Source organism: Opisthocomus hoazin, chromosome 2 (assembly GCF_030867145.1).
Source record: "Opisthocomus hoazin isolate bOpiHoa1 chromosome 2, bOpiHoa1.hap1, whole genome shotgun sequence".
Classification (NCBI taxonomy): domain Eukaryota; kingdom Metazoa; phylum Chordata; class Aves; order Opisthocomiformes; family Opisthocomidae; genus Opisthocomus; species Opisthocomus hoazin.
The window spans coordinates 83,398,788-83,411,938 of record NC_134415.1 but is presented as its reverse complement, the minus strand read 5'-3'; the positions used below and the strand labels follow the sequence as shown (position 1 = coordinate 83,411,938).

At 35.6% G+C, this 13,151-nt stretch overlaps 1 protein-coding gene across 4 annotated transcripts in view; it reads left to right on the top strand.

The window, feature by feature from the left end:
• The window catches only part of GRIK2 (glutamate ionotropic receptor kainate type subunit 2), a 439,202-nt gene extending 428,413 nt beyond the window's left edge, over window positions 1–10,789 (top strand). For 3 of the 4 annotated variants that reach the window (XM_075414311.1, XM_075414312.1, XM_075414314.1), the window contains one exon: window positions 5,871–5,980. In XM_075414311.1, the coding sequence (XP_075270426.1) occupies window positions 5,871–5,884 (14 nt within the window). In that variant the 3' untranslated portion in view covers window positions 5,885–5,980. Of the gene's footprint in view, window positions 1–5,870 lie in introns of all 4 variants that reach the window. The other variant, XM_075414313.1, reaches the window with a different exon arrangement.
• Window positions 10,790–13,151: the final 2,362 nt, after the last annotated feature.

Genomic DNA, 13,151 nt, shown 5'->3' with positions numbered 1-13,151 from the left:
CACATCTTGCTTCACCATGCTGTCTGCAATGTTTCTACCGGTCTTGACTTTGTAGATACTACGGTGGAAGCAAAGGTTAATTTATGCAATTAAAATTTTCATTTTGTTTGATATTATTGTCTTTATTTGAGTAGGCAATGAAATCTCCCATACATTTTGGCCTGAAAGTAATTTCCTGAAATGGCTGCTCATTCTGCTCCTACCAAAAAAACAACAATTGCTAAATCTGAAAATGAGAACATATTGGTGACATGTTCAGCTAATTGATATGAACTTAGTCTGAAGTGTACTTGTGCATTATACTTGCTATGGATTGAAAATGTACTACATCAGAAAAGTCTGTGGCAAAATATTTTTAATGTAACTAATATATATGTATATAGATACATATGTATGTACATTTATATGTGTATAACCTTGGATCAACAATCATGTCTAAGACTGGATATATAACTAAGCAGCCTGAAAATCTGATCACTACAGGTACACTTTAACTTCTTTTGAAATGGTAATGCTTAAACTACAATGAAATATGATTTCTTTTTTTCTGAGGTTATTTTCATTCCATTAATTGTTCATTTCTTTGTGATCCTAAGTCAACATTTTGCTAGGATTCATGTTTCTGTTTAGGGAGTTTAAGATTGACAGGTTTTCCATATACACATTCAAAATCCCTGGAAGAGTGGCACATGGCAGCAGAAAATGATTACAAGAGAGAGTCAGCGTAGGGCTGTGCATTCGTTTTCGACTGACTTCAAAAAGATGGAAAACAGTTTGGCTGATATGTCCTACTATATGATAGAACACTGACCAATAACATAACAAGACAATGCAAGATTACTGCTGTTACTGCTTTAAAAAAATTAAAACAAGGCTTCAAATAACATCTGACACACAAGACTGGAAGTAATGACCTTTTGAGTAAATCTTAGTTTTTTATTTATGATTGACAGTCAACTTTATATTAACTACATTAAAGAGGGAAAAAAAAATAAAACAAAGTGATTGGAGATATTTACATTCAAAACACTGAATATCATTCACTTAAGTCAGAATGTTAAGAATGGTGCAGGCATGCCGTTTCTGTCTTCCTGTTGCTCTTTTTAGGCTGTTAAAAGCAAAATTTATAGTGATGGTCTCATAATTCTGTGTCTAACAAATGCTAATATGATTTCTAATTACCTTTCTAAGTTCCTGTAACACAATATAATGAAAACAGTTTAAATATTGCATAGCTTTCATATTAATACATACATGCAAACATGTATTTTTTCCTCAGCCAGTAAAGCCATGCACAAGCGGTCTAAATAGATTGTAAATGGTTGTAACATTTCGCAAAATTATTATCTTTATTCTACATGATTTGTGAGGTGTTGGCTGTGACAAATGAAAGAGGTATCAGTTACTGCTTTACTGTTCTTAAAGAGATGATCTTCTGCAGAATTGCTTTGTGTTAAAAGGCTAAGAACTACAGTTCTGATGAAAATTTTCTTTTATATGCTTGAACCCCCCTCAGAATTGTAGCTCTTTTTTTCTAATGTTTTATAGTGATTGTTTTGCTGCAACAAAACAGTTGCACTTTACTACACTACTGTTTAGAGAACTGTATGCCTTCCTTCAACTCTTCTACTATTTGATTAGATCTGACATGACTTAGAGGCAGCATTTACTTTCTGGTAACATTTAAGAAGACAGCTTACGATTTTGTAAGGGTTGGTGAAAAATCAATAATAGCTGATGTTCTTGTAACATGCCTGCATCGTGGAAGGTAAGTTGGGGGCAAAAGGTTATTTTCTTTGAATTAAGCAGAGAGTCTTGTAACATATACTGAAAGTGCTTCATCTCATGATGGACAACAGTTTTGAAATATAGCCTGTAGGTTCTGTAAACATATCTTTGTTTTTCTCTAACAATCTGAAATGACAATTGAAATCAGGATGGAGACACTGGATTATAATTTCTAAAATCATACCTGAAAATGCCACTTATCTGTCATGAAAAATGTATTCTAGAGCTGCCTCTTTTTTTTCATGTCTTATTATTCCAAAAGTTGTATCCTAGTAGTGAAAGAACACAAAGTTTAACTGTACAGAAAATAGAGGTTGTACTCAGATTGGAATTGAAACAAGACAAGAATTTCTATTAAAAAAACAGTCAAACATAAAGTATTCCTTTGTAAATCTTTTCTTAATATGATTTTGGAATATGTGGAAAAACTGTTTATATTTATCAGAAAGAAACCAAAGAAGAATAAGGATCCAGGTAATGAACTTTTACATAGCCTTGAATTTGTCTTTTTTAAAATATATGAGTGAGTGAAATTAGCAAAAAAAAAAAAAAATCTCTTATTCAGTGCTTAATTACCAAAACAATGGTACTGTCTGGAAACTAATGCTGTTTAATCTTTTCAGATATTTGATGTTTTAAAATACATAGCATACATAAAAAACTTAGTAAATAAAGCTATTAAATCATATTTTTAATACAATAAATGCAGATAAGTTGCCATGAGCTTAATTTATACAAATAATTTGAAAACACAGAATGGAAGAATTTTCTAGATAAAATAACTGTCCCAAAAGTGTGAACTGCCTTTTTAAGACTGTCAGTCTTGCCAACATTTCTCATTTAGTGAGTTTTCAGATCCAGGTTAAATTCTCAGACAAAATGTGTTGGCAAGTTTCTTGAGATCTCATTTTCAGGATATTTCAGAATGTTGGCATCAAGTGCATGTATCTTCTCACCTCTTGGCTGTTGATTGTAATGCTATTCCTACTGATATTACCTAAAAATTTATACCCTTTGGTACGTGTTTGTAGATCTTTGCAAAACATTTTGGTGGATTGATGGATCTTGAAAAGAATTGTGTTTTAGCACTCGTTAAATGTATTAGCAAAAAAAGACGTGGAGTACAATCTTGAAAGTGTTACTTGCTAATGCATCATTTTTAAATTGAGAAGGATTTTGCTCTGCGGAATGTTTCAGTTAGGTCTTTGATTCCAGAGATTAGAGACATATAATGGCTCGAGGAGGAGTAGCACTGAGAGTTGCAGCATTTACTTCTTAATGGATTCCCCGCGAAATTCCTGAGTTATGTGCTAGGTTCTCTACATAGTCAAAATGCCAAGATCTGCAAGCCTTAGCAATTTAGCCTGTAAGCCATGAGGGAATATTAAATGAAAACTTGCCCTTTTGAAAGATTTTGGGGCTAATTTCAGATTCATAATCATAATTGCAATTCTGATGTTAAACAACAGCACTTTCTTAAAAAAAGAGAAAGTCTAAGAGAATTGAATATTTTCCTTCAAAGTACAGCTGGTTAAGAAGGAGGTACAGTTTCCTACTTTGTACACAATGCTAGGTAAAGATACATTGCATGAAGATCTGACATATTACATCTCAGACCATTTGATCAGAAATTTTAGCCACCTCATTCACACAATGAAAGCCGTAAGTTCTGTCTTGGATATCAACCCAGTGCACCGGAACATTTTTAAAAGGAATTGCTAAAGAGTGTTCATTGCAGAAGTCACTCCATGTAGCCAGCCAGGAATGATGAGTTCTGTCTTGAATTTTGGCCTCTGAAGGACTTGTGCTTGGCTCTGCACCAGAGAGAAATACATTCCTCTCCTTCGGATTCACATCTTAAACTTTTCTTAGTTGTAGGCGCCTAAACCTTTTCTGTTGTAAGTTGACTAGGTGTCATGGCTTTATTTCAAACTCAACAAGAGAAAAGAACATTTGAAAGGAAGAGCATCACAGCCAGAGTATGATTACCCTTTCCTTCCCACCTTCCTATTCCCTTATTCATACAGAGGATTAGAGAAGAGGACATTTGTGCAGTATTTGGGGGATTCAGGTTCAGTTCTCATGACTGAGAGAACTCATGTTTGCACTTTTTTGCACTAAGCAGAATTTTACATAAATATGTTGAAGTTGTCAAACAGGAACTACCACTGAAGCCATTCCTCTGCCACTGTGTACTGTAATCCCTAATTTACAGAACAGCCTGCACTCTCTCTCTTTCACTTTCTCCCACTCTGCCTCTGTTATCTGCTCTGGTGCAGTGGAACAGGATCAGTAGGTGGAACCTACAGGTGATTTTACCTTGAAATGGTCTAACACCTATAGGTTACAGCCCTTTTCTGAGACATTGAAACATAAATTTCCTCTGGCAGAATACACTGTTGAATTGATGCTCTCAAATATGTGTCTCATTCAGCTCTAATACTCCAGCTGATGAATGACCGCACAGAAGACAGTTGTAATGCCTGCCATGTGTCCTTCTTTAACTGTTGTCACTTTTTTGAGGAAATTGATTTGTTAGGTCCTTTCAGAGCACCTACTGAACTTATGACCTTATGCATGGAGAACTTGAGTGTGAATTAGTATGGGATGCAGGACTAAGTCAAGCACCAGTGTATTTAGCAGAAGTTCTACTGGCTATGGGCAAATAACTAGCCTGTAAAATTTAATGTAGAAAACTGAGTGCCTTACTGCTCAAAGTGCCTCCAGCCCTGGAGGTTGGAAGCTGAATGCAGTTTTTCATAAATGCAGTTTCAATTTAGGCTCCCAAAGAACTAGGTAGGGTGAGGTGCTTAAATATTTTCTGGATCTAGTCTCCAAACTCAAGGTTTGTACGAATAATGGAGATGTAACAGTTTACAAATAAAGCAGAGTTCTTGATTTGGGAGGTAAATTAGGCGATTATATACTGACTGATAATCTACCACTAATCATACAAAATCAGACAATGATCAAGAGATATTTACAGTAATTCTAGGTGCTCTGTGTTTTTTACTTTTTTTTTCATTATCCAGATCATCTCCCTGGACTGGAGATAGTTATTAAGAAAGCAAATGCAAAGGGCTAGATTATACCTCGAATTTGCTTTGGGTGAGAGCAGTTGTCAGAGGCCAGTTATAACATCTCAGGCTCTGGGATGTGTTATTTAGTTAATATATTTCTCCATTAGCTGGAAAACCTTTAAGTTAAAGTACATGATAAAAATGGTTAATTCACAGGCCTCAAAACGGAGACTCCTCTTCCAAACTTCCATATTACATCCATACCCCAGTTCTCACACTGAGGAGAGTCTCATGGCTCAGGACACTATTAGCAGCTGAGAATTCAGTCAGACTGAGGGAATAAGGGACATTTTACTTTACTTTTCAAATTTCTTGCATTTTAAATTAAAAATGGGTTTTGAGAATCCAGCTTTTGATGAAAACATGTTAATAAACTGTTTTTCTGGTAATATCCTCTTTATAAAGATTGTTGAAAGTGAATATTTTTTACAAATATGTGTTCCACAAATGATAATCAGTAGTGGAAGAAGTGATTAGATACAGAAGATATTAAAAATAATGGAGTAGATATTTGTTTTCACTAATGAGTCTGCATTTTAACAGTATTTCAGCAGTAGTTTAGGTAAACTTCCTACACTAAGGGTTGTTGTTTTGTTGAGGAATAGAAATTTAGAAATTAAATGTGTTACTTTGAAATATGGGCAAGGAGATTTTACTGACTATCTAACATACATATTACATACGGATGCTATCCCTTAAGGCTAAACTATGTTAACAGAACATCTGAAGTATTTTTATGTAGCATATGCATCCATAGTCAGTAGCTGCCAGATGAATAATTGTAGAGACAAGGCGATTTTTTCACTGAGTCATCACAGCTTGGTAAGTCATTTTAATTATTATGTGATGCATATTTAAAAGACAGCAATTTGTTATGAGCTCCAGGCTGAGATAGAGCAGACTTACAGGACTGACAAGGCTGTGCCAACAGAGTCAATCTGCTTCTAGACATTACAGATAGAAGTGTCTCACAGATGGTTTTTTTTATTTCTTCCTCTGTAGAGGTCCTTCTGTAGTGCCATGGTAGAGGAGCTAAGGATGTCTCTGAAGTGTCAGCGTCGATTAAAACACAAGCCACAGGCCCCCGTTATTGTGAAAACAGAAGAAGTTATCAACATGCACACATTTAATGACAGAAGGTTGCCGGGTAAAGAAACCATGGCATAGAGCTGGGAAGCCAAATAGCCCAAGCACAAACTGTCGTCTTTTTTTCCAAACAACCTTGCAAGAATGTTTCCTGTGGAAATATGCAACCTGTGCAAAATAAAATGAGTTACCTCATGCCGCTGTGTCTATGAACTAGAGACTCTGTGATCTCAGCAGTTGCAATGGCCAGACTCGAATCACAAGCATCATGGATCAACCAAGTTACGTGGGGTTACACTGTACGTCATGGGTTTCCACCATTCTGAATGAATGAATGTTCCATGTGAGTTTTGTGGCTGGTTTCAAATGCAGTCTCAGTGAGAAATTACAGGTTCCTTTTGAAGTTCAACGGTTGCCAGGAGGTGGAGAATAAATGTCCAAGATGATACTAACCATGGAAGGAGTCTAGTAAAAGTATTATCTCAGAACTGTAGTGGGACGAGAAACCGTATGTTCTTCTGAACTTCCAAGCACAGAAGAATTGGTAACTGCTGGTAGACTGAAACTACCATCTGGAAAGGCGGTACGAGCTTCCTGGATGGCAGAAATGTTAAAGTGAAGAAACATGAATCCCATGAATAGTAGGATAAATATGAGGATGCTCACCTGCTTTTTGGATTGTCTGTGTCACTGAACTAAGTAAATAAATAATAATTAAAAAAAAAAAAACACAAAAAAAACCAACAAAAACTTAAATTTACCTGGGCTGGAACATTGATTAAAAAAAAAAAAAACCAAAAAAAAATATCCATAATTTTGGCCCAGTTTTTAGATGAATGAAAGTTTCCTTAGTACAAAGGAATGTATCTTACAGCCTTTAGATGTAAGCAATTACTTTTTTTTCTTGAATTGTGAAAAGAGGGAGGGGGGTGGGAAGCAGTGTATCTCACACATAGAGGGCTTGCATTTTAGCCTGAAAGGGTTTTGAAACCCTTATTCCTGCTACTAATTGAACTCAATGGAGCCTGTGCAATTCTCGCTAATATTGGAAGTGGGACGGGTCACCTAAAAGAAGTGGATGTGGAGAACCTTAAGGAGGACTGCATTTTTCAATACAGTCACAGTACTAAATGAACAAAATTCTTGAGCAGTTTTTTTTTTTTCAAAAAAAAAAAATGTTCAGGTTTATTTGTGGAAATGCAAGATTTCTATGAAAATAGTTTTTGTATGGAAATTTTTGTAATACTTTTTATCAACAAAATAAGAACATGTGTTTCTGTCAGGGGTGTGATGCCAAGCATGAATGGTAGTGCGTGTGCACCACCAACGTTTGGTGAAAACTATTTTTATCAAGAATAAGGAATCTTAGAAGAGACATATTTTCAAGTTAGATAATATAAAAAAAAAGGTGCACTACCACCACTGCTTACCATGCTACACCCCTGGTTTCCACTAGGCTGATAACATGCTGTCATGAACAATTGTGTGTAAATGGTAAAAGTCACAGACCTCTTGACCACATTGTGATAACAGTTAAAGTGCACTCAGTTTGCTGTTTGAATCGAATGCACAAAATTAAAAAAAAAAAAAGCATTGAAATTATGTCAGTTTTAGTTGTTTTATTTTTGCTGTGTGATTTGAGCAACGTATGTACAGTACTTTGTGTCAGTATTGGTACTTAACTTCAACTTAGTGCCCTATCCTGCTGATTCTTGCCACTAAACACATGACTGGAGAATTTGCTGGGATTTCTGAGAAAAGCCAGTGCAGCACATTGTGATAAGTTTTTGCAGGATTTGGCTCTTAGCAGCAAAGCTAATTTATACGTCCTTCCTGTGGTGAGTTCCTGAACATAACATTTTGAAATACTGCCCTACAGATGCTCAATCTTGCACCTCCATCTACTGTAAATTTATTTGTATCTCAACAAAAACTATACAGGATGGGCTATGTAGGAATGTTATGTCACCAAAAACGGTTAGGACGATGGTCTTTATATAATAAATCATTTGACTAATTTAAAAAAACAAACGTAAAATTATCATAGATAATCAGTCATTGGTGAGTAATGAGATCACTTGTTTACTGCGGCTTAATTTGAACTTATCATCATCTTTCTAGCGCAGGAGTATAAAATATATCATACAAGTTGTAGAAATTATATCATGAAATTTGGGGGAAAGGAAAAGTTTGTGTCTACTACCCAGTTCTCATAAAACTTCATAGAGACTGAGCTGGCCATTTCAATTGTGAATAGGGACAGAGAAAGCAAATTCTCTGATATTTGTGAGATCTTCATACCAATTTATGTGATAAAAAAGAACATATTATCTTTGTCTGAAGTAGAAAGATTAAAACACCTTCAACAAAGATTCTGAAAATGAGTATACTTATGTAATACGTATTTAAGATAAGTCGTTAAAATACAAAAGGAAAGAAAGTAACTGTCACACAACACAATGAAAACTAATTATGATGGTTTGGAATGGAAAATATAATTGGCTATTGCATTTGATTGATGATTTACAATAAGTTTTATAAAATCATGTAATAAAATACTGTATTATATTCAAAGAAAACTTTCTTTTTTCCATTAAGGTTGCTGAAGTAAGCAGGAGTGCCATTCTCACCCTGATTCACGTGACTAATTCTCATTAAGCTTTACGTGAGCCAAAGTAAGTGTGATTGCAGAATATGTCCCAAATATTTTATTGGGTCAAAATCCCCCAAGGAACAAGAATCCTAATGCAGAGGTAGTGTGGCTTAATTAAGACTTCAGTGAGAATTTTAGCCTTCCATTATTAAGGGAAATATGAAAAGGAACTGGAGATTTGTATTTAAGATCAAGACTAGAAATTTCTGGCTCCATAGATTCAAAGTAGGGTAATGGCTTTAAAAAAAAAAAATAAATTAGTTTATACTGTTACTTTGTTATGCATTAGTAATTATTTCTGTACTTAAAATTAAGACGTTTAAGGAAAAATGACTAACAAAGAGTTGACTCCCAGTAGAAAATGTTACTGGTAGTTACATGCTCCAAAAAGGTCAATGGTTCATTTTCCCTTCACTATTATGAAGGAAATCCTCAATTCTGAAGAAAACTTCCTCATTTTGAAAGGCCTCTGAATTGTTTAGTCGCAAATGCTCATGTAGTATAAATTTCTGTAGTGTCATTAAGTCAATGGAACTACACCAGCTAAAATCAAGTGAGCATCTGGCCCATGAAGATTCAGAATCTGTATATAACTGCATCATGTGGTTTTCAAAGCATAGCTCAATTAATGTGTTTATTTCCCAGGACAGGATGATGGATGCTTCTTTGACTGACCTTGAAAGTCACTCTAGAGAAGACTTTAAAAGCAGTTCTAAGTCAGTTATATGGCACTACCCAGTGGATGAAAATGGGAGGTAGAAAGGTAGAATCAGAATGGAACTTTTTTTTTTTTTTTTTTTTACTGTATCTGTTTCAAAGATAGAAGTCTATAATCTTTAAGGATTCTCAAGGTCTCAATTTGGATCTTCAGGTTGCCTCAGCATGGCCATATAGCGATAGATAACTACATGGATATTGCAGAATAAATAACAAAACCCTTCAGCTTTTTGAGAAATGTCATTTGAGAAGGACTGGTAGTGAAAATTAGGAACCAAATAGTTGGATGAAATCAAGAGATATATGGTGCTTCATAGTAAATGAGAATTTGGCCTATTATAGACATCAGCAGGCCATTTAATAGTGCTCTCCTATTACATAAACACAAATGCAAACATATCCAAGGAATATCTGGCAGTTTTTGTGTGAGATATTACTGTCTGAAGTTTCTATCTCAATTTTCAATTGAAGAATTCAGTATAGGCTTGAAAGAATCTGTTCTTTCATGTTTGTATTACTTGAGGTTCTGTGCAATAAACCTTCCTGGTTTCATCCATAGAGTCTTCCAAAAAAAACGAAATAACACTGTTTAGCCCTACTACACTAACTAGTTAATATTTCAGAATGGAAAATACCTAATTTATGAAGAAAAAACCCCCATCAAAATCCAAAGCCTCAAAGAGAAGTAGGAGAAATGCCCTGATATTCTAAAACCCAAAATGTTTTCAGGGAAAAGAGGTCATGAGCAGAGATAACAGCATACAAAGAGGTAAAAGATAAAGCTATAAAATAATTTATTATTATTATTGTTATATTAAGAATATTATAAAAATATTGGAAATACTTTAGACATAACTTTTCTTAGTCTCCAGATACACTAGTGTCTACAAATACATCAACAATCACAAAATATGATGTTTGAAATGCTGACTACTTTGAAAGCAGTGTCAAATATTGTACTTCAGAGGAATCAAGATTTTGTCCAATAATCCCCAAATGTGTACTGATACAATATTAAAGGCAAAATAAGATACCAGCCTGAGTTTAAGTGTACAGGAGCAACCGTGCTTTTTGTCACATCTTCAAAAATACGTAGGAGAAGAAAGGGCCACTAAGGTTGACTCATCTGACACCCAAGATTATTACTTTCCAACCTCAAATATGTTAGTGTCCTGTTCCCTTCTAGTCTTACCTCTTTGCCTTCCTACAAGCACCTCTGATACTTCTGGCTTTCCTATAAAATGTAGCTCTAATTAAAAATAAAGTTACTCAAGCACCTCATCTCCCCAGTTTGTATCCACCAAGACAAACACAGTAGCTTTTCATATGACTGTAATCTAATTGTCCTTCTCTTCATTTACTACCCCTCTCTGTCCCCTGCCTGTGTTATCTCCTCCTGTTGTTCTTGTACTTGCCTAGACTGTAAGCTCTTAGGGGGCAGGGAATCTGTCTTTGATTTGTTCTATGTAGCACCATGAACTATGGAGCTATATAAATAATAAAAAAAATAGATCTTCTTAAATGATGTTTGAAGTGACAGTGATCTGATTGAGTACCAGTCTAGTAATATATTGGTTTAGTTCATTGCCTGAAATCCTAATGACTACAGCAATAGAATAATAATAATAATAAAAAAAATAACAAAACCAAACCAAAGTAGCTATGACACAATCTCATCTTACTAGAAATTTCCCTACGTGGTTGGGGTATAGGAATATAGAACATTATGCTCACATAACTTCTATAAAGGTTTTAGTATGAAATCAGCTACTTCAAAAATGAAAAATGTAGGTTAATACACAAAAAGAAGAGATATATGCAAGACGGTCTTTGTGAAAGAGAACTTTTAATTGATTTAAGCTTGGAAAAGCTAAGATTAAATAGTTTTTTGAGTTGAACACTAGGCATTTACCCTTCCTTCATTGTATCTGCCCACTTAGATTGACAAGCCTCTCATTGTCAAAATCTATACCAATCCTGTTTTATTATTTTTGGACATCATTAGAAATTTTCTATGAAAGATAATTTAATTAAAATTAAAGAAATTCTTCCTCTTGTTTCTATCCAATAACACTAGCTTTCTATGACTGCTGGAAAAACAGAATTGTGGTAATTTGAGAAAAAAGCTGACTGTAGATAAATGAAAGGAAACAATGCATCTGACCTTGAGGACAAACAGATCAGCTTTGTCTTTCACCTTTTTCTTTTTAAAGGAATGCCACTCGGTAATGATTAACTTTATTTATATGAATGTTGATGTGTACACTAGAAATTATACATACATATGTCTTTCAGGAATTCTCAGAGATGAGAGAATGCCTTTCTTTTCTTGTCATAGAAAGTAAGCATAGTTTTTCCAGCTACGTAAGAATCATAAAAGCATAGGTTGGAAAACACCTCTAAGATCATCAAGTCCAAATGTAGCATGAGCTAAAAATAATGGAAAAATCTTAGAGTTCCTTCTTTGCCATGACTGTAGGAGTTCTGCTTGGAGGAAATAAGAGACTTTTCCCTGCATTAAAATTACCTGAAAAATTATAAGAAAATGTTGAAGATTGGTACAGGTTTGAGCTGCTGTTAACGTTCCATGGGCTACCTCATCTACCACAGACAAAATTCATAGCAATTTGGTATTGCAGGTACGAGTTCAAATCTTATGATGGGTATATGCCAAAGGTTGTCTCTTGTCGGTGTCCCACAAGTAGACTGCCGGCTGTTAAACCCAGGCAGCGCAAAGTAACATAATGTAGTAGCCGTAACTATACCATTCGCTTTATGCTTTAACCATGCTAACTGTCTGGGCCATTGTCCTGGGTTCGGCCAGGACAGGATTAATTTTCACCAGAAGCCAGGAGGGGACACAGCTGGGTGGGCTGACCCAAACTGGCCAAACAAAACAGAGTATTCGATACCATGTGCCATCATGCTCTGCTCTGAGTCGGGGGAGCTGGCCAGGTGGGAACATTGCGAGTGGGGCATTATGCGGTGAGAGTTGCATTGTGCATTTCGTTGTTTGTTTTTTACATATTTTTTCTTATCAGTATTGTTGTTGTTACTGTTCACTTCATTTGCTGTTCTGTTAAACTGCCCTTCTTTCCATTCTCTTTCCGACCTCAGCGGGGGGAGAAGAGATAGAGCGACAGTATGGTCCTTTGTTGCTGGCCACAGGCCAAAACTACAACAGCCATTTAGACTTGGGTAGATCAATAGAAATTTCTGATATATACATCTGCTAAGCCACTCCATGCATTAATATCTATGTTAAAAATGCTCATTTCTGTGAAGTAAGAATTATTTGTGGGCTTGATAAGGGACATCTCTTATAGAAACATAGACTCATAGAATTATAGAATCGCTGAGGTTTTCAACTGTTGAGCGCAGTGACTTCTCCAGCTGGAAGGGCCTTCTGGAGACTGTCAAGTCCAATGTCCCTGTTCAAAGCAGGGTTAACTAAAGAAGATTGCCTAGGATGTTGTCCAGTCAGGTTTTGAATATTTCCAAGGATGCAGACTCCACGACCTCTCTGTTTCCAGTGTTCAATTATACTTACAGTGAAAAAGATTTTTCTCCTCATATTTAAAGGTAATTTCTTTCATTTCAGTTTGTGCTCACAGCCTCTTATCATCGCACTGAACACCGTTGAGAGCCTGGTTCTGTCTTCCCCTTGTCAGATTCCACTGAGCCTTGTATACTCCAGGCTGAGGAGTCCCAGGTGTCTCAGCCTCTCCCCATATGACACATGCTCAATCCATTAATCATCTTTGTGGCCCTTTGCTGAGAGACGTATTCACTCTGTTATGTCACTGTCTCTCTTGTACTGGGGAGTC